General features: G+C 51.2%; 10 protein-coding genes across 10 annotated transcripts; 7 read left to right on the top strand and 3 right to left on the bottom strand.

The window, feature by feature from the left end:
- Window positions 1-60: 60 nt before the first annotated feature.
- On the top strand, window positions 61-1,783 carry K489DRAFT_378609 (alpha/beta hydrolase BEM46/Esterase/lipase/thioesterase). Its single transcript, XM_033604451.1, has 4 exons — window positions 61-208; window positions 279-398; window positions 452-1,090; window positions 1,146-1,783. The coding sequence occupies exons 2-4, from the start codon at window positions 301-303 to the stop codon at window positions 1,297-1,299; spliced, it is 891 nt and encodes a 296-aa protein (XP_033461235.1). The 5' UTR covers window positions 61-208; window positions 279-300; the 3' UTR covers window positions 1,300-1,783.
- Window positions 1,784-1,956: 173 nt separating this feature from the next.
- Window positions 1,957-3,667, top strand: K489DRAFT_369107 (uncharacterized protein; the record flags this gene model as incomplete). Its single annotated transcript, XM_033603011.1, has 4 exons — window positions 1,957-2,568; window positions 2,594-2,623; window positions 2,763-3,032; window positions 3,083-3,667. The coding sequence occupies 4 exons, from the start codon at window positions 1,957-1,959 to the stop codon at window positions 3,665-3,667; spliced, it is 1,497 nt and encodes a 498-aa protein (XP_033461234.1).
- A 293-nt stretch (window positions 3,668-3,960) lies between these two features.
- On the top strand, window positions 3,961-4,723 carry K489DRAFT_176451 (uncharacterized protein). The gene has a single exon (XM_033599414.1). It carries the CDS (start codon window positions 4,253-4,255, stop codon window positions 4,583-4,585), a length of 333 nt encoding a protein of 110 aa, XP_033461233.1. The 5' UTR covers window positions 3,961-4,252; the 3' UTR covers window positions 4,586-4,723.
- A 1,246-nt stretch (window positions 4,724-5,969) lies between these two features.
- Window positions 5,970-7,455, top strand: K489DRAFT_353959 (putative monocarboxylate permease; the record flags this gene model as incomplete). The annotated part of the gene is made up of 4 exons (XM_033602491.1): window positions 5,970-6,126; window positions 6,182-6,288; window positions 6,346-6,929; window positions 6,983-7,455. The coding sequence occupies 4 exons, from the start codon at window positions 5,970-5,972 to the stop codon at window positions 7,410-7,412; spliced, it is 1,278 nt and encodes a 425-aa protein (XP_033461232.1). The 3' UTR covers window positions 7,413-7,455.
- A 435-nt stretch (window positions 7,456-7,890) lies between these two features.
- On the bottom strand, window positions 7,891-9,307 carry K489DRAFT_378605 (NmrA-like family protein). The gene has a single exon (XM_033604450.1). It carries the CDS (start codon window positions 8,901-8,903, stop codon window positions 7,989-7,991), a length of 915 nt encoding a protein of 304 aa, XP_033461231.1. The 5' UTR covers window positions 8,904-9,307; the 3' UTR covers window positions 7,891-7,988.
- A 1,486-nt stretch (window positions 9,308-10,793) lies between these two features.
- Window positions 10,794-11,803, top strand: K489DRAFT_369103 (eukaryotic phosphomannomutase; the record flags this gene model as incomplete). Its single annotated transcript, XM_033603010.1, has 3 exons — window positions 10,794-10,898; window positions 11,024-11,478; window positions 11,551-11,803. The coding sequence occupies 3 exons, from the start codon at window positions 10,794-10,796 to the stop codon at window positions 11,801-11,803; spliced, it is 813 nt and encodes a 270-aa protein (XP_033461230.1).
- Window positions 11,804-11,901: 98 nt separating this feature from the next.
- K489DRAFT_378602 (alpha/beta-hydrolase) lies at window positions 11,902-13,791 on the bottom strand. Its single transcript, XM_033604449.1, has one exon. The coding sequence runs from the start codon at window positions 13,606-13,608 to the stop codon at window positions 12,346-12,348; it is 1,263 nt and encodes a 420-aa protein (XP_033461229.1). The 5' UTR covers window positions 13,609-13,791; the 3' UTR covers window positions 11,902-12,345.
- Window positions 13,784-15,799, top strand: K489DRAFT_378601 (uncharacterized protein). The gene has a single exon (XM_033604448.1). The coding sequence runs from the start codon at window positions 14,228-14,230 to the stop codon at window positions 15,776-15,778; it is 1,551 nt and encodes a 516-aa protein (XP_033461228.1). The 5' UTR covers window positions 13,784-14,227; the 3' UTR covers window positions 15,779-15,799.
- An 87-nt stretch (window positions 15,800-15,886) lies between these two features.
- K489DRAFT_387745 (uncharacterized protein) lies at window positions 15,887-17,710 on the top strand (the record flags this gene model as incomplete). Its single annotated transcript, XM_033606352.1, has 4 exons — window positions 15,887-15,930; window positions 16,321-16,670; window positions 16,740-16,757; window positions 16,794-17,710. 4 exons carry the CDS (start codon window positions 15,887-15,889, stop codon window positions 17,708-17,710), a joined length of 1,329 nt encoding a protein of 442 aa, XP_033461227.1.
- Window positions 17,711-17,899: 189 nt separating this feature from the next.
- K489DRAFT_408604 (uncharacterized protein) lies at window positions 17,900-18,412 on the bottom strand (the record flags this gene model as incomplete). The annotated part of the gene is made up of 2 exons (XM_033607494.1): window positions 17,900-18,225; window positions 18,325-18,412. The coding sequence occupies 2 exons, from the start codon at window positions 18,410-18,412 to the stop codon at window positions 17,900-17,902; spliced, it is 414 nt and encodes a 137-aa protein (XP_033461226.1).
- Window positions 18,413-19,022: the final 610 nt, after the last annotated feature.

The following is a 19,022-nucleotide window of genomic DNA, read 5'->3' as shown; positions in this document are numbered from 1 at the left end:
TGCAGGGCCGCTCAAGCATGTCTACCGATATGTGCTCCCAGCAGGCGAATGTTCGAGGCAGCAGGCGAGCAAGATACAAGCAAGAGTCAGAAAATTTAATGATACTCTCTGTCTCGTTCGTTCTATATTTCCGAGTATACGAGCGCAGTGCACAGCCGATTTGCGACCTGAAGTCTTATGAGATATAAGTTCTGAAAGGAGACCAAGTGTACGTCGCTTAACGGGCGAAGGGTCTCGATAAAATACCTCCCCAGTCTACTGACAAACAAGGCAAATAGCCACAGAGAGACCGCCGGAACGATGACCTCAAATTCCATCTGGTCGTGGGTCAAACTACCAGTATTTCTGGGAAGCAGTCTCGCCGGTCTAGGAGGCGGCGCATTATATTATTATCAAAAGTCAGATAATACATCAGAACACCACAGCGATCAACTCGCTGACCACTTGATAGCGAGCTCATCTACCCTCGGAATTTACCTCCTGGAACCCGGACAGAAGTGCCACGACCGAGCACATTTGGCCTTCAGGATGCGGAGGAGCTTTCGATAGTAACCCCAGACGGCGAGACTCTAAGCGCGTTCCTGATCAAACCAAACAGCAAAGCTGTGGCCAAGCCAATCACCATCCTGATGTTTCACGGGAATGCTGGTAATATCGGGCATCGTTTGCCGATTGCTCGCGTGCTTGCGGAAGAACTCTCCGTGACCGTCTTAATGGTGGAGTACAGAGGATATGGGCTATCCACAGGCAACCCTACCGAGAAAGGTTTAGCAATCGATGCCCAGGCGGGCCTGGAATACATCCTCAACCGACAAGATCTCCGAGATGGCCGCATTGTAATATACGGACAGAGCCTCGGAGGAGCCGTCAGCATTGATCTCGTGGTCAAGAACAAGGGCCGTGGTTATGTTCACGGTCTCATCCTTGAGAATACATTTTTGAGCATCGCAAAAATGGTACCAAACGTACTCCCGGCTGCCCGATATCTGACCCCACTACTGCATGAGCATTGGCGCAGTGAAAACATCATCTCCCAGATTACCGACGTCCCAATCCTGTTCCTCAGCGGGTTGAAGGATGAAATCGTTCCGTGAGTCTATCATTTTGTGCTCGTTTCCCTCGACGGATGCCCTGACAAAGTTTAGACCATCGCACATGAAGCAACTCTTCCGGCTATGTAGGTCGAATGCTGTATCCTGGAAGGAACTCCCCAATGGCGACCATAACAGTTCCGTAGCTGAGCCAGGCTACTTTATGCACATCGATCAATTTCTCAGCACTCATGTATCACGAAGATGAGACCAAGTAGTCCGAAGCAAATATAGACTCTATGCTTGCTTCTTGACCATGTCTTTGCGAAATCTCTCCTAACTCAGAAAGCTCTGAATCGGATCTGGCGCCGCGCACGAGATCAGTAATCCCCGTCTCCGAGGAAGCCGAAACCAAACTTGCTGGCAGACGAGAACTTGGACAAGTTCTCAGCAACAGATTGCGGAATTTAATGTCGGGACGGCGTATTGATGTGCATGCACGGCAATGCTGTGCGAGGGCGACGATCAGCAGGCGGTGGGCCCCGAAAGGGCATCTTGGGCCACGTCTGACCAGTGGAAAGGCGACAATGACACAGGCCCTACCCGCTCAATTTTACAGTGTAACCTTCAGAAGCTCGTAGCACAACGACGAAATGAATAGCAGCAAAACTGCATTGAGAAAGTTCGCCACTCGTTTGTACTGATTAGGGGTTATCCATATCAAATCTTGACGGGTGGACGAGCAAAACGCCGTTATTCTGAAAATTCTCCAAGATTTCCATCATGGATATCCACAAAACGAATTATTGGATATTTCGATGATGATAACTGATACGGGATCCAAGACACGGCAATGAAATCAGCCTGCAGCTTCCTCGAGCCGAGCCAAGCCGCCTACCACATTGTCGCAATAAACACATCAATCATGACAACGACGCCCTCGATCGGCCACAATGCAGATATAGTGCTTCTGAGAACGGGCGACGGCACAGCCGGGCAAATGAATCCTACCGATTCGGCAAACAGCAATCAACATTACCACAGCGGGCTGTTCAAGTGGTCTGACAGTGAGATTAGGCATGAACCTGACCTTCCATATATGATCGGTGCGGAGCATAGGTATCGAGCTGAATTGAGGACACTAGTACGGGATCTTGGAACAGCTTTCGCACGATGTCAGAGACGCAATGCCGTTCTACATGCATTGGCCAGTTTGCCGGAACCTATACAGGTCAAACATGTGTCTGCACCGGAGTCGCAAACATCCAAGTCTCTAGCAAATATCTGCGCCTTGGAAGACAACGCGTCTTTGTATCCGAACGCGTCAAAAATTGTGAATGTTCAGGAAGAAACTTGGGGGTTTGTCAAAGTCCGGAAGGCATCAGAAACACTCGTGGAAGCAACTTGTCCTGGCCAAGATTGCGAATCCTCAGCAGCACCAACATTCGACAGATCCGCCAGCCCGTCAGATTCGGAAAGTAGCTCATCAACTATACGACCATGGACTGCGGATGGACCTAGGACTAAGCAGCCAGAGGTGTGCACTGCATCTTTTGCCACAGGGTTCCGACGTGCGAACACGATACGGGGACGTATGTCTAATCATTAGACGAAGCACCGCTGATGGTGATATGCAGAGCGCCACTTACTGCGCTGTGATATCATCGATGTCGCCACAAGATGCTCTGGGCTGGCGCATAGATTCTTGGTCGGCCAACTAAACATCTGCAGGTAATGCTTAGCGCAAGCAAACAGCGAATTACTACTGGAATGTGCTTCCGGGCCATCATGAACCCCGAGTCCGAAGCAGAGCTGACGGCCGTGAGGCTCGCCGGCCAATACTCCGAAATTGCATCTACACTGATACCAGGGCTTCGGATTCACACATGCCACAAGGTTACGGCTCCTGCATGTACGCTAGCTCGATGCCGACCATATGAGACATGCAGATTTCGACAAGGATTGCGCATTGCCGCACCGGCACATGTTCTCAACCGGTCAGTGAGCGAAGCAAGTCACGTAGCACAGATGAGGGGGCACCTGTCTGGCAGGGAGCGGATTGCGATGAAGCCGGCGGAGGCAACTATTCTCGAAGGCACTGTAATGATGATCGGCAAGAACTCTCTGGTCCAGATATCTGTATGAAGTCGACCATCCCGAATCGCCCCTTCCCACAACATCCAGCTATGGAGGAAAAGCACACGCCTGTCCCAAGACTTTCAGCAAGCGCCACAACATATCTCCATTTCCACCCTCCATCCACCATGGACGATGCCCTGCGCCAACGTCTCGCAGCTATCGATGACTCCCTCCGCAGGTGTAACTCCTCGGTAGATGATGGTGTTCGCAAACTTATCACAGGCCATTTGTCCAGATTGGACGAGAAATTCCTCAAATCTGATGAGATGGTGCAGTACGAAAATTCGAAGCTGGCCATACAGATACAGACCATTTTGTCCGGCTTACAGAAAACCATCGACGAGACTCAAGACAAGATCTGCGCCTCAATCAGTGAACTTCGGAATGGCGCACGACCTGACGAGCCAATGGCACTAGACGCGGAACGAGTGGGAGCGCGATCTCAGGCTGAGAGTCGTCAGCCAAGTGGGCGTCCGAATGGTTCCCACAGGCCTTGAACATTTCACAGACCAAGCCGCCGGACGTGGATGTCGTGCAGGGCTAGAAAGAGCGTCGCGCAGGGCGGCAGGAAAGGCCAAGCCGGATTTTCGGAAGGAATTGCAATCTGCGCTCTGAAAGAGCCAGGGCAAGTCGTCATGAGGATGCGATTGGCAAATATGTCTCAATGTCACGATATGTATTTGGGTTGTGCAGGGATCCGTAGTCAGTACCGGACTGACAAGATGTATCGACTGTTTTGAGCGATGAACCCCCCTGGACGCTATATATATACATATTGCTACCTAGGTACTCAACATTATATGTGTGATCGGCCCTTTGATGAGAGGCATGCGCACTGCCAGCAAAGCATTCAACGTTACACAAGCCGAAAGCCTGCAGCACGACAAGGACTTGTGCAACATGAGGCTCGAAGCAGATCGTCATCAAGCGGTGACGGAAATTTTATAAATAGTGCTCCAGAACAAGAATGCTTTCGCAATGCCATCTAGCAGTTCTATTTTATTTCGAAGAGCCTCATACGCGATCATTCTTTTGCCCGGACAGATTCAAACGTCAAACCGGATTTCCCGCTGCGCCTTGCAATGGATACCAAAGACGCCGACAAAGAAGCTCGGCAGGAGAAGCTTCGACGCTGCGAAGAGTATGTAGACCAAACCCAAAGTCGAATCAAAGAGACCGAAGAAAAACTGCGCAAGAACGCATTCGATCTGGACGGGTTGCAAAATACAGGCAAGCCCTGGAGCCAGGAAATGCATTTCACAATGAAGCGGATGTTGAGTCAACGTGAAGATTTGAAACACGACCTGATGGAACACAATTTCTGGTTGGATTACGGCAAACGAGATTTGCAGATAGCACGCCAATCGCTAATGCCGGAACAAAGCAAAGCTGCAACAAGCTCACAGATCAACTGAGGCTGACGAAGGTGGACGCTGGACAAGAACGCAAGTGGTTGCATTGCCTGATTGAGGAGAGGACTATTACTACTGCGCAAGCTCGACAAGGCCCGGCACATTGTACCTATAGGTTCATGCAAGGGATCGTCACATTACAGCACGCGAAAAGGGACAAGATACAGCAGCACGGAAGCCGCACGAAACCGCTGCGAGATAATTCATATGTGTATTTGAAGCAGGCGAGTAATCATTTGCGTGAGCGACTGCCTCTCCATGAATGAATGAATGAATGAATGGGTGGCCTGGACTTTGAGGTCTGTCTGGAGAAAGGACGAGTGTTGTACGTACCCGAGTACCTAGGGTTTGAACTCCGAATTCAAGCCCAGGGCAGTTTATTGATACAATTCCACGTGAAATGCTCCGTGTCGCCTCGTCCTCACTTCTTCCTCAATCCTTCCACTCGGCATGCACCACCGCGGCCTAGTTTTCTCATTCGTTTTTACACACCGCCGCGTTCCGCTTTCTAAAAATGTACAACTGGAGGTATTGTGAGTATCTTCGCCAGCCGTGACCTCCTATGACAACAGCCGACCAGGTGAATCAACGATTCGTGAGGATCGTCCTGTGCGATCTTCAGTCTACTTCCCATTGGAGCCGACGCGGGTGGCTACCAATATGATTAGCGGCGCTGAAATTCCGCTCTCACTCTCTCTCACCAACGCTGTCGACGGCGGATTCGCGCATCTCAACCAGTCCCGGGCCTTCATTGATCAGCATCATCTAATGATGATGTTTTACAGCTCTGCCACCCGCCCTACCTGCAAGACTGATCCGCGATGCCACGTCCGGCAATCTCATTCCGCACCGAGAAGAAGACGTTCTATCGATAATGCGAGTGAATCCTCGGGCCTGAGATCTGTCCTGGTTCTTGCGTTGTGCGGTTACCCTTCGCCATGAGTCTCTCTTGCTCGCGACAGAGCATGGTCACGGCATGGCTAGACACGTCGTCGATGACCTCCAATTATGTATCGCTTCTCCACGTGCCCCACGCATATAGGACGCGTACGAAGATGTCGTATATTGGAAAGTATTGGCTCCAGATTCGCAATGGTGGGCACCATGGGGAAATTCCGCTTCTCTCTGCACGATGTCGAATCGCGATGCTTGCATAGCATCTCTAGAGTCACGATATTCAGGGCGCATATCAAGCATAGTGCCGCGTCACTCTTTTATTTTTTGCGGTAAAAAGAACCCAACAAAACGACATAAAACCCGACAGCTAGCTTCGTCGTTTGATTCTTCTGCCGTTTTTCAATGGTCTGGGCAGCAATCTTTGTTCTCAAGGTGACCATCCCTATCCGTCGCATCGCTCAGTACAGTATCAGAACATGTACCATGAGAGATGTCGTCCACCAATTTAAGCGAAACATCATCAGGCAGCGTGCTCGGGAAACACATCGATCTTGATGCTCAGGTCATCCCAGACGGAGGTTTTCGGGCGTGGCTTGTCGTGTTTGGCGCCTGGTGTGGACTGTTCTGCAGCCTCGGCTGGCTCAACAGTGGGTTTCGTCATACAATCACGAGCATCGGATTTGGTTAATAGTTACCTTCTAGGCATTGGGACATTCCAGAGCTATTATCAGACAACGCTGCTGAAAGGTCTGCCCGCAAGCACGATCTCGTGGATCCCTTCGCTCGAGATTTTCTTCACTTTTGTCATGGTAAATAAGTTACTACGATACATCTTGCATGGCGGCTAGCTAAGGATGTAATAACAGAGTCCGATCATAGGTTGCTTATACGATCACTTCGGGCAACGTTGGGTCATGCTCGGCGGAACCTTTATGCATGTCCTTGGGCTCACGATGGCATCGTTGGCAAGCGATTTCCCGCAAATCCTTCTCGCACAAGGCGTCTGCAGTGCCCTGGGCATCTGTGCAGTCTTTCAGCCTTGTATGGCTTCAATCCCGAGCTGGTTCAAAAAGAGACGTGGGCTCGCCTATGGCATCGTCTCGAGCGGCACGAGTCTCGGCGGCGTCGTTTTTCCCATCATGGTCAGTCGCTTGATATCCAGCGTAGGCTTTGCATGGTCGATGCGAATCTCCGGCTTTCTGATCCTTTCGCTCCTCATCATCTCGAACATGACAGTCAAGCCTAAAACCCCGCCTCAAGCAATACCCATGACCAAAGCATTAATCGCACGACCTTTCAACGAGAAATCTATGGTCCTTCTCCTGACCGGATTCTTCTTTTTGACCTTTGGAGTTTTCATACCAATGAATTACATTGTCATCCAAGCCATAGACGACGGCATGAACGCCGATCTGGCATCATATCTGCCCTCGCTCCTCAACGCAGCTAGGTAAGCACGTCCGTTCTTCATATCGTGCTCAGCACTTGTTAACACCATCATAGTCTGCTTGGCAGGTTGTCAGCAGGCTGTGCCTCTGATCTACTCGGACCATTTAACGTCGTTGCAATCGCTTGCTACATTGCTGGAACACTCTCCCTGGCACTTTGGATTCCTGTTTCAACACACGCTGGTCTATTCGCATTTTCAGTACTGTTTGGCTTCTTCTCTGGAGCCTACATCGCTTTAGCTGCATCCATGGTCGTTCAATTATCACCCTTTCAGGAGATTGGCTACAGGACGGGCCTCCTGTTTCTTGCCGCCTCTATATCCGGCCTTACTGCAAGTCCTATTGGTGGTGCTTTACTCGCGCGTGATGGCGGGTCATATGTGGGCATGCAGATCTTTAGCGGATTGACGTTGATCGTTGGCTCATCATTTGTTCTTGGTGCTCGCTTGACCAACACGGGTCTTTCTTTGTTCACCAAATTCTGACATTCGATTTACCTCCCTTTCTCATAATCTCAATGCCAAGCCGATTTGTCTCTTCAAAAGCTCTTCTCCATCTTACAATAGAGAGCAAAGACGATGTTGCATCGAATCCTCGACCTGAATTGATTCCATGATCATTTTCTTTCTGATAGAGCGGTCTACTCCTGCTCCTCAGCGAGAGGTGGCCGTCACATACTTCGCACCTCGAAGTCAGCGAAGCTGCGTGGAATTTACACGACGACCTGAAGCGTTCCGCTATGTAGAGATATTTTCCATTCTTTCATTGACATAACGTTCTTTCCGAACCGTCCTACACGAACTGTTGGTCCGCCATTGCTGATCATCTGTGCACTCGACTATCTGACATCGGGATAGTCCAAATGTAAGGGAACAAGACAGGAGAACTCGCAAGATAATTACACATGCACCACGCAATACGATCAAATTTGCAACGTGAGAAGCTCATGGTTTTGAAATTAAGAGTTGATTCAATCAGAGTCTAGTGTAACAGAAAGGAATCTATGTGTTGACCAAAGAAATTCATCAAGCATCGCTGACCATCAGCTCCAGAGGAGCAATCTATTTGGCCGCAGCAGCGACGACGCGGGCAGCAGTCTCCTGAACACTCTCGAACTTGAGGCTGAGAAGGTCGTTGGACAATTGCTCGTCCTTAACATAGTTCGCGCGAAGGTTGGGAATAGTTGCGAAGCTAGTGGCGCGTACAAGGGCAAAGGCACCAGAGAAGTCACCTTTGCTGAGCTTCTCTTGGGCAGCAGCGACTTGCTCCTTGGTGGTGGTGTTGACAACAGTAAACTTGGACCCGGAAGCAGCCTCGAAGGCCTCAAGGATCTCCTTCTGCGAGGTCTCAACGGAAGCGACGTAGAGGTTCTTGTTAGCGGTCTGGACTGGCCGCTCAAGAGTAGCAATCACTGAACGGCCAAGCTGCTCGGCATTGGTCAAGGTGAACTTGCTGTTGCCGCCGTCCCAGATGGTGGCGGATTTGCCAGCAATATCGTACTCGAGGAAGCCGTTGGAAAGGCCCCAATCAAAAAGGAGGGCAGTCCAGATTGCGGTCCAGGTGAAGCTGCTGGACTCCTTGGTCTTAAGGTACTCAAGGATCTCGAGCTTCTGTCCAAAGAGAGGCAGAAGCTCGCAGACAGCGGGACTCAAGGTGTTGGAAGAGAACTCTGATGGGATGAATCGCTTGACTCCAGCAGCGATGGAGGCATCGACGAATTTCTTCTGCTCGGCAAAAGCAGTCGCGCCAACGGCTGAGATGACAGCATCTTGACCCTTAAACGCGGCGGTAAGATCCGCCTCGGAGAAGTCGGACGGGCGGACTGTCACGTTTGCCGGGAAAGTGTGAGAGCTTGAGGAGCGAGTGAGGACAGTAATGTGGAGCTGAGGAGCTTGAACAAGAGCATCGAGGATGACCTTGCCAATGCTGCCCGAGGCACCCACGAGAACGACGTTCTTGAGAATAGAGGAAGACATGCTGTTGCGCTTGCTTTTGTTGAAGAATCCCGAGAGTCGGAAACGAGTAAAGACCATTAGTTGGATCTTGGATCTTGGTGGGCGTGGTTGGTTGTGTGTGATCTTTGAGAGGTGAAGATGTTGCTGTTGCTGTTGCTGTTGATGATGCTCTTGAAAGTTGGAGATGGCTCGGGATTTATGTATCTCTCAGAGTCGCCATGATGTTAACATGTTTCAAGAACATGACGATGTCGATCACCATCCAGCGCGCCTAGTACCGTCATTCTCTCTGCCATCCAGCATGGTTTTGGCGACGCACAGGCAAAATCATCAGTTGCTGCGGCTGTTTTCCGACATATCAGCAAACGAAAGGGAAAATGATCGACACATTTCAAAGCGTTCGATCTACGAAAATTGAGTATCGCTTGAAGTGAATGGCAAGACCACAGAAGGGAGTGCGCAACCGATTCCGCTGTAGGCGTTGCCCAGTGTTGCCTGCGCCACTCACCCGTGGAACAGGCCCGGAGGCTTCCCGCAGGCACTGTTGGCAATGAGGTGCGGAATATGCGATTTCCGCCTTCCCTATCTCGGTAATTTCCCTCGAACATCTATCTCATAAAGTGTCATCTTCAAACCTGCAGGGACCAATCCTGGGGCTGAAGCGGGACGCGAGCGTGCTAAAAAAGAACCGGCGATCACATTGTTAGCAAACTCCTTTGACAGCCATTCCGCACATAGGCGCATGGCTCGTTGTTGTTATTATTGTCATCATCATTATTAGAATTGAAACGTACGCATCCTCGTGTGATATGACGCGAGGCGAAGAAGCTGGGGACATTTGCTTAGGCACCTCCTACTGTCCATCACTGCAGGTGGGTACTCAGGCTTTCCAATCAGAGGCGGAGAGAGTTCCGCACCACGCCCGCACGCACCGTTGGATATGTACGCGATGGGGTTCATTCAAGAGTTCTCCGATATTGCCCATGGAAGGAACCTAGTCCTGCTGAGTACCTGGGTAGGAACGTGAGCCGAAAACACCCAATCTCCATTTTCTCCAATGAGTCTTCCATTGTTCTACATGGATCCCAGATTTATGGGCCTGAGGCATGTGAGCCATGTGGCCCGACGATCGTGAGTGGTCCACTTTCCCCTTGACGACTGAATCGTTCCTCCACCAGCGGAGAGGAGGCGGTTGAGATGTATGAATCGGGCCCAAGACCATTCGTGTTCTGTCGTTTTGGCACTGTTCTTGTGGGCTTAAGTGTGCGCAAGCGTTCATCTCGCATTGGATATCATGCCCGGAGCGTTTGAGAGCGCAACGCCGATCACTTCTCACGGTCCAGCGCGGGGTCAGAAGCAGCGCAACGACGCCTTTGAGGGGTATCTTCCACTGCTCTGTCACGCCGGTACAGAATAATAACAACATAATAAGAGAAGCGCCAACCTGTGTACCCAATCGACGTACCAATGCCCACCATGCATACATTCATTGTTTCATTGCTAAGATGCGGACTTGCGAAGTGGTAGGTCGGTCGCTTGGTCGGAGTACTGGAGAGAGCTGGAGAGCTCGTGTTCTTCTGGAGCTCTCTGCATCGCCCTCGAGGAATACCTAGGGGGTCCTCGACTTCCATTGGCGGCTTGCTGCATAGATCGACTACTCGGACGGACTTAATGCTCTCGCTTGGCCGTAGTCGCCATCTGTCAAAAATAAAATCACGTTGATCCACCGCCTATTTGTTTGTACTTTTTCGGAAACTCATTTCGCCATCGTCAATCGTTCTTTCGAGTGTTCCTACTGCTACTCTCTACATCCGTTGCTCAAAGCGCATTCCTCACGTCCGCTCGCACTTCGGCGCGACTTCCAACACCATCATTCAGCGCCTTCGCCAGATCTCCCAACATCACGACAACATGGCTGCCGTTGCCACAAGTGTCGTTCCCTTGCTTGCGGACCGTCCGATCAAAAACACGATCGTGCTCTTCGATGTCGACGGCACCCTCACACTTGCTCGCCAGGTCAGTATTCAATTCCCACCTTCTGCTCCCGCAACGCTCTTCGATCACTCGCATATCCAGAGAGACCGTAGCGCTCTTGAACCAAGCCTATGCTGAATCACAGTCTTGTTGTGTCTCGCGTACAGTTCGTCAAACCCGAAGTCCTTCAAGTCCTCTCTGCCCTCCGCCACAAAGTCGCCATTGGATTCGTCGGCGGTTCCGACCTCGCGAAACAGCAAGAGCAGCTCGGCACTTCGTCTATTCCAGTCACCAACCTTTTCGACTTCTGCTTCTCAGAGAATGGCTTGACTGCATTTCGAATGGGTCAGCCGTTAGCCAGCACCAGCTTCATTAAATGGATTGGCGAGGACCAATACAAAAAGCTGTCTTCCTTCATCCTCCACTACATCGCAGATTTGGACCTTCCGTTCAAGAGAGGCACATTCATCGAGTTCCGCAACGGAATGATCAACGTCAGTCCCGTGGGCCGTAACTGCAGCATTCCGGAGCGAATTGAGTATGAGAAATTCGACCTCGAGCACAAGATTCGCGAAAAGTTCATCGAGGCGATCAAAAATGAATTCCCCGATCTCGGTTTGACGTAAGTGGTCTTAAGATTATAGAGTGCAGGACGGTCGAACGATCAATAATGTACTGACGGGTCATGTTGCAGCTTCTCGATCGGTGGCCAGATTTCATTCGATGTCTTCCCCCAGGGTTGGGACAAGACATACTGCCTCCAGCACATCGCCGCAGAAAAGGAGCAGCCCGGCGGCGTCGACTACACCACCATCCACTTTTTCGGCGACAAGACCTACAAGGGCGGCAACGACTACGAGATCTACGAGGACCCGCGAACCATTGGTCACTCGGTCACGACGCCCGACGACACTATTGCCGAGTTGCGCAAGCTATTCGATGTCTAAATCAGACAATAGAACGAAGACTAGTGAAAGGGGCAAAAAGAAAGAGGATGGGACGAAGGGAACGGAAAGATTAGACAAGTAAGGCGTAAAGTGTTGGAAGCTGGATATTAGCCATGCAAGGCGATAATGGGAGAATGCAATTTGTCTATCCCATGCTTGACATTGGAGCATATGGCCTGGCACTTCATTCGCACACGTAGGACCAAACTGAATCTAGATACCATATCTTCTGCCATGATTATGGTGGATAAGCACTCTCGAACCGATTGAGCGTCTGTATACACACCCGAATAGGGTCCCTGTAACCTTTGCTAGGAAAGCGTGAAGCGATTACCAGAGTTGTGACGTGTGTATTTGTCCAACCTATCGATTCGTCAATCCCACAAGAGACATGACATGCAGCTTACGTGCGCACTGTCGATAGCAAAAGAAACGAGCCTTGACGAGATTCCCCCAGGCTCTATGGTCTCTTGGGAATCCGCGTCTTATCCTCCATTTCCAATCTTCCCAGGGGTGGAATGACGTACTAGGTAAAAGCGAACTCAGAGGTCGGTTTTCTCGTGCATATCAAACTTTTTGGCATGGCCTTGCTCGTCAAGTAGAATGCCTTCACCACCGGGAATACATAGCCCGATCTTCACAAAGTATTCTCGATGCGCCCAGAACAGCTGCCAGAAGCGATAACGTTCGGGCGGCAGTCCTCCGTCCCACCAGGGATCCTCCCTTGCTCGAGCTTCAATCAGCTCGTGCTGTACGCCCGCGAGAAGATTGCTTCTCGTAGGATTTCTTTCAGACTCAGACGGCTCCTCTTCAGGCTTTTTGTGGTTGTCTTGTGAAGAAGAGCAATTGATGTCAGAATCTCCTTCGCAATGGCGGACCGACGACAGCTCTGGAGGCGGAGCTGATGATGAGATGAAAATCTCGCCAGCGTGGGGCGAATAATCTCCGATGATAACATTACGTGGCGGAAGGAGAGGGACGGGGTCATTGATGTGGGTCACGCGGCGATATGTGAGGTGGTCAACTCCGATAACGATCTTATCGGATACTTCGGGGCCATGCGTTGGCTGTGGAAAGGATGTTGTGTTGGAGCTATGTTTCAGACCGAAGCGGTCGTCGAGAAATCGGTTGAGAGCCGCATTTCCGATTCGCGGCTCGCCAAACGTAGTGACCGTAGGACTCCAATTGCGGGAGAGAAAATCCAAACCGGCGAGAGCTGCGATGGCGCCACCAAGGCTATGTCCTACAAGATGCAGTTTGTATCCTGGAAGGCGAGCGATATTTGCCTGTAAGTATGGCACTATGATTGAACGGGTGCTCAGCCAAGAAGAGTAGAAGCCAGCATGGACGGTACAGTTGTTGCACGCGAGCGATTGTTGTCCGTCATCGCTTTGACCATCTTTGTCACTGTCGCCGTTGCCTGGGAATGGCACATATTCCTGTGGAATCGTGCTCAAATCGACGATGGTGTCTACGAGACTGTACGTTCCGCGAAACGCGACGATGATCCGTCGCCTGTCATGGTCCAAGGCGATGTAGCCACATGAGTCCGAGAAGAGCAGGCCCGTATTGAAGGTCGTGACGAGCTCGAATGCTGGAAATTCGGCACAACGAGAGAGACACCGGAATGGGGATGCGATACCCAGACTGGTTGAGCCGACGCAGTAGGCAATATCGACCAGTCGAGCGAGTTCCTCCAGGTCAGCATAAAGCTGTAGGGAAACAATGGGATCCTTTGGGAAAAGCTGAACAGTGGCGGATGTGAGCGAGGCGGCGGCTAATAGGAAACCCAGGAGAAACTTCATTTCCAGCTTACTGTGCCGATTGGCCGTTAACCGCGATGGAGGATATTGCTGCTGGCGTGCTAGTTCATTGCATGAATCCGGACTGACTTTGGTTCAAGTCCTGATTCTGGATGTATGATACTCCACTTGATGTGAAATTCATCACCTCATGATTGAGAGATATTGCAGGAAGGCAGACCTTGCTCCCTCCAACGCGACAGATCACGAGGACTCCTGATCAACTGATTCACACATCTACGCGGAGCGGCGTCCGGCACCGATCCAGGTTTTCCGACCTCTCCTCCGGGGCCTTTCCGCTCAAACTGCCGGCGCTGTTTCTGGGCAGGCCCTTCCCCGGATTCGCCTCTGACGGGCTGTCTGTATTCCAAGGTTCACTGCCACGCGCCAGTCACTTCCCTCGCATATGATCGCTCACCTAGTAACTTGCGCCTACAACGCTGCCGTGACTGCATAAATACCTGCTTAGTTACGAAACTCAACGACCGAGCCTAGATCCTGTTTGCTTCGACGACATAAACAAGGCATGGTCAGCCGAACTTGAAGAACAGCACATTATCTTGTCTCTGCATTCGTGCCAAGCTTGTCCTAATACTTGAAGCATCGAGCCGCGCTCTAAGAAATGGCAACTCAAGCGTCACAAACCTCGACTCCCACATCATCCGCGGCACTCTCGCAACAACGCAAAGACCGGGAGCGGAGGCGCAGGGTGATAAGGGGAGCTGGCAAGTTCTACGCGGTGCGAGTTGGTGCGCAACCTGGTGTATATCAAAATTGGAACGACTGTCTTGCGCAAATTACTGGCTTTCCAAAGGCCAAATTCAAGTCGTTTCCGACGCGCGAGGACGCCCAAGATTTCGTTGATGGGGGCAATGGTGACGTGCACACTGTCAACAAATGGGTTGCCGTCCGTGTTGGGCACGTGCCCGGGGTGTATGCCACCGTACGCGAGGCGATGGAACAGACAAAAGATTATCCGGATGCTCGGTATCGATTCTTCACGTCACAAGTAGAAGCTCGGGATTATGTTGATGCAGAACCATCTCCTGCTTCGCAACGCACGAAACGTATTCTGCCTCAAGTCCCCAATCTACACAACGACCAATCCCAACTCAGTGTTAAGAAGCAGCGAAGTGATGCGAATATCGAAACATCGGCATACGCACGATATTCTGAAGAGCCGATCCGGCAAACGCTCGACGGCACAAAAAGTGATATCGCCGCGTCAAATCACTCCGTTGGGAACGAGGATATTGGGGACATCCTGGATACGGAATTGGACGAGGCTAGCCCGCCTCCGCAAGCTAGCCGACCCGGTTCACAACGATCATCAACGAGGCAGGATCCAGGCGATCCAGTAGACAACTTGAACATCGACGCGCTCAGATCAGAAAATGCAAGACTTCGAGCTGAAATTCAGGAGTTGACTCGTCCGGCCGCGAGAGTAGGCCTTGACACGAATCAGTATCATGCCGCTGATACATATACTGTGCTTTTGGCATTTCCATATTTCAATCATACGCCCACAGACCAGCGATCTCTATACCCTGAGGCGAGCGTGAGCGTTCTGGGAGTATACGACAGTAACGCGGATGCGACTCTCGCTGCATGGCAGGCATACCATCAAAATTGCCCGAAAGTCGCGGGAATGAAAATGAAGGACCTGGGAGTAACGCCGGAATTCATAGACAAGACGAAAACCACTAAATCCACGTGTCAGCAACGTCGAACACCGCTGGGCGAGCTACGCTTGTATTGGAGAGATGCGCATGGATCAGTTGGACTCCTGATGGTGCAGAAGAATTCCGGTCACAGAATCAAGCCCGACACACCGAGATCCGAGTCGCGTCAAGAGCACAACCGGGCTGCGATCGAAACACCACAGACTTGCTATCTTGTTTGCGAGCATTTTGCGTCAAACGACAAGCTACGACAGGACGGAGGAATGCTCGCCGCCTTTAAGACCAAAGCTCGTGCGAACGAAGCAGCAGAACAAATGTTTCACACACACTTCATGAAAGATTCAACGGACACAATTTCGGAAACCAGTGTAGAAGTAATTGGTGAGGGTGATGGTGTCTGGAAGTACATGCAACGAGGTAGGCGGAACTTTCTCAAACGCAATGAACATGGCGAGACAAAGGTATGGGTGCATAAGTTTGAACTACGTTGAACGCCTCAGACATTGAAGAATATGATTCCTTGTAATTCATATCATCGACATTCCCGTGCTCGATTATTGTTGGTGAGCGGGCTCACGGTTGTGATCACAACCTGACGCATGGATGCCGAACGTGCTGCTCGCATTCTATTGCGATCCTCGGGGTATGTGAGATACCTTAGAATGTTGGTTGCTTGTCTCTCGGTGAAAAATAATTTCCCAACGAGCCTGCATCACGTGATGTTATCGGGGTCATCGTGGTGACAGATGTGATGCCACATGATATTCACGGGTGCGGACTTGCCCAGTTGAGCTTGGGCACCCCCGAAAGTTTGAGAATGGTGTTCGAACTTCAGCAGTGCAACATATCTGGGCGTGTACGATTGATCGACTATTTTATCCGGCGTCGCCATGTCGGCCAACCTGGCATCACCGCTATGTTCGCACTGCTTTAGGCGCACGGCAAGCAGGGCTCAGAGACCGGCGGTCATCGAGTTGGTCCAGCATGCTGCATTTTCTACCTCCACGGCCGCTTCGGCAGTTGTGGCCGCCAGCCTCCGACGGAAGACATTGAGGCTCTCGCAGAACGTACGCGCTGCCGGAGGCGGCAAACCACCGGAACCTGGCGAACGTAAAGCAATGCGAAAGAAGCTTTCCCTTACGAACGTCAATGCCATCGAAATTAAAGACTTGAAGGATTTGACCCCCGACAATGCGAGTCAAGACCGCCTAGCGCCGCTACATGCGCGCATGATGGGTCTTCAGCAGGCAACCGTGGACTCATTACGCGCACTGGAAGCTTTCAGACATACACAAGCATGGTCATTTTTCCGTCGACCCGCGACTCTGGTGAGGAAGGACACTCTCCTCATGGCAGGCAAAATTGAACGTCTGGATGCGCGCGGTGTGATTCCTGTTTCGAAAGTCAGATCGATTCAGGCGTCCGCAAACCCCAAGGCTTCTGGGGAGGCAGTCGGTGAAAGTGAGCAAGGTCTGAGCGAGGAAGAGTACACGGAGATTCCGAAAGCGCCTCAAACAGCCCGGTCAATCATCACCGGCGCTAAAGGAACGGGGAAGAGCGTGCTTCAATTGCAAGCCATGGCTATGGCACTACAACGCGGCTGGATCGTGGTTCATATTCCCGACGGAAATGAAATCACCATCGGACACACTGCTTACGAGCCCATCTCGACTCCAGACGGAGTCGTATACATTCAACCGCAAGCGACTGCCAAGCTTTTGTCGAATGTCCTGAACGCGAATCGCCAGCTGCTTATGAAGCTACGTGTCAGTCAGCAGCATAAACTTGCAGTGCCTCTAAAGGAAAACATGACACTTGCGGAACTTGTACAACTGGGAGCGGCACAAGCCGATCTCGCGTGGCCCGTGTGGAAGGCATTCTGGACCGAATTGAGCACACCTACCGATCCAAAGTCTGGTGTAGAGCGGCCGAAAGTGCTCTTTACTATGGATGGGATCGATCATGCTATGCGAGAATCAAGCTACCTGGACCGTCTTGCTCGCCCTATCCATGCTCATCGTTTGGCATTGATCAAACATTTCACATCCCTCCTCTCTGGAGAGGTCAAGTTGCCAAACGGCGGCATGATCATTGGTGCAACGAGTGGATCAAATAGGCCTCAAGTGCCGACATTTGACATCTGCCTTGCGAAAGACGAAGCCCGGAGGAAGCTCTCTTCAACCGGTCTGTGGAGTCCCTTCATTGCCCATGACAAGCTCGTCCAGCAAGTGATGCGCACCGTAGACGTGTGGTACTTGGATGGCATAGATCGGCCGGAAGCTCGTGGTATTATCGACTACTACGCCCAGTCCGGAATGCTCCGTGACACCGTCACGGACAATTTGGTGAGTGAGAAATGGGCTATTGCCGGACGTGGCATCATCGGAGAGATCGAACGTGCTACTATACGCATGAGAGTCTGAGCACCTCTTGTCGTATTTTATGAACAGCCAGCCGTTGCATATCAAATTTGTACTCTACTGGAACAGTGCCGGCATGCTGCCGTCATACATTTTGTAAATTAGCCCTTCAGCCTCGATGAGGATATTCTCTTCTCGCGAATTTCAGCTTTTCATGAAGTTTCCTCTCGAGGTTTTGGCCCGCCTTCCCTCCTAGGCAATCGAATCGTATACCCCTGGCTCGACATTACCTTCCCTTACTCCCTGCACAAGTCCAACCTTCCGCATAGCCTTCAACGTACCATTGGCGATCACTTCCGCGGGCGGTGGAGCCGATTGCTTGGAAATATTCACGCTGGCCGGGTAGAACCAGACAAGATGCTCGAGTCCCTGAACTGCGCGGATCTCTGCGAGCTCGTCGGGTGAAAAGCCACCGCCGACCACAACAGCCAGGAAGCGTCTGACGCCGGGTCTATCGCCACGGAGGACCGCGGGAAGCTCGACTTTAGCCGTCTCGACTGAATCGCAGTGTTGCACAACTACAAGCCGATCGCGGGTTCGTTAGTGAAGGGTCTTTTAATCGATCTTGTTCCGACTCCCTCGACTATAGGTACATTACTTCTTGGATGATCACAAACCTTCATAATCGGGCTGAACGTGCTTCTTGAAATGTTCCGTCAGGTGAGGTAGTTTGCCGCAGAGGGCGATTGGAACGGGTGACGACATTTGCAACAGTTTGCACTATACTTTAACAAGACTTCAATGTTTTGGTGAGAGCGTGTTGACAAAGCTTCGAATGGACCAATCTAAAGATCTTATATACAGGGCTTATGCTTACGGATGTCGTTTCTCGTGTGCACCCATGTGATCACTCAATTGTCATCCGGAACTTATTACCTCTCAGCTATTCCCGGACAATGATGTTTGGCGCCGAGAACGCAACTTCGGTGCCAGCCAAGTGCCGCTGCGGCGTCGATCATGGGGCTGACACCCGAAAGTCTGTAAACTAAAGCCGCCTTTCGAGATGATGGGCCGTGAAAGTCTGAAAAACAAGCTGTGGATCAGGAGCGGAAGTGATTGATAAGCCGTTGAATTTGCTGCATTCGTAATTAACAGTAATTGCAACTGTTTGCATGTTTGCCCAGGTGTGTATCTCGGTTACACAATATGGTCTTAATAGCACCTCAGCAGGAAAACCATCCGCTGAGATCGTGCTTTCAACGACAAAGCACGTGAATTGTCCAACCAACGTGGGAATGTGTGTCTGCTAGGGTCCATCAAAGAGGACCGTTGCGAAAACATTTACCCTAGATCGTTGTGTGGAAGGACAGGTCCG

The sequence above is a fragment of the Dissoconium aciculare genome, assembly GCF_010015565.1.
Source record: "Dissoconium aciculare CBS 342.82 unplaced genomic scaffold K489scaffold_4, whole genome shotgun sequence".
Taxonomy (NCBI): domain Eukaryota; kingdom Fungi; phylum Ascomycota; class Dothideomycetes; order Mycosphaerellales; family Dissoconiaceae; genus Dissoconium; species Dissoconium aciculare.
This window is presented reverse-complemented; position numbering and strand designations above follow the sequence as displayed.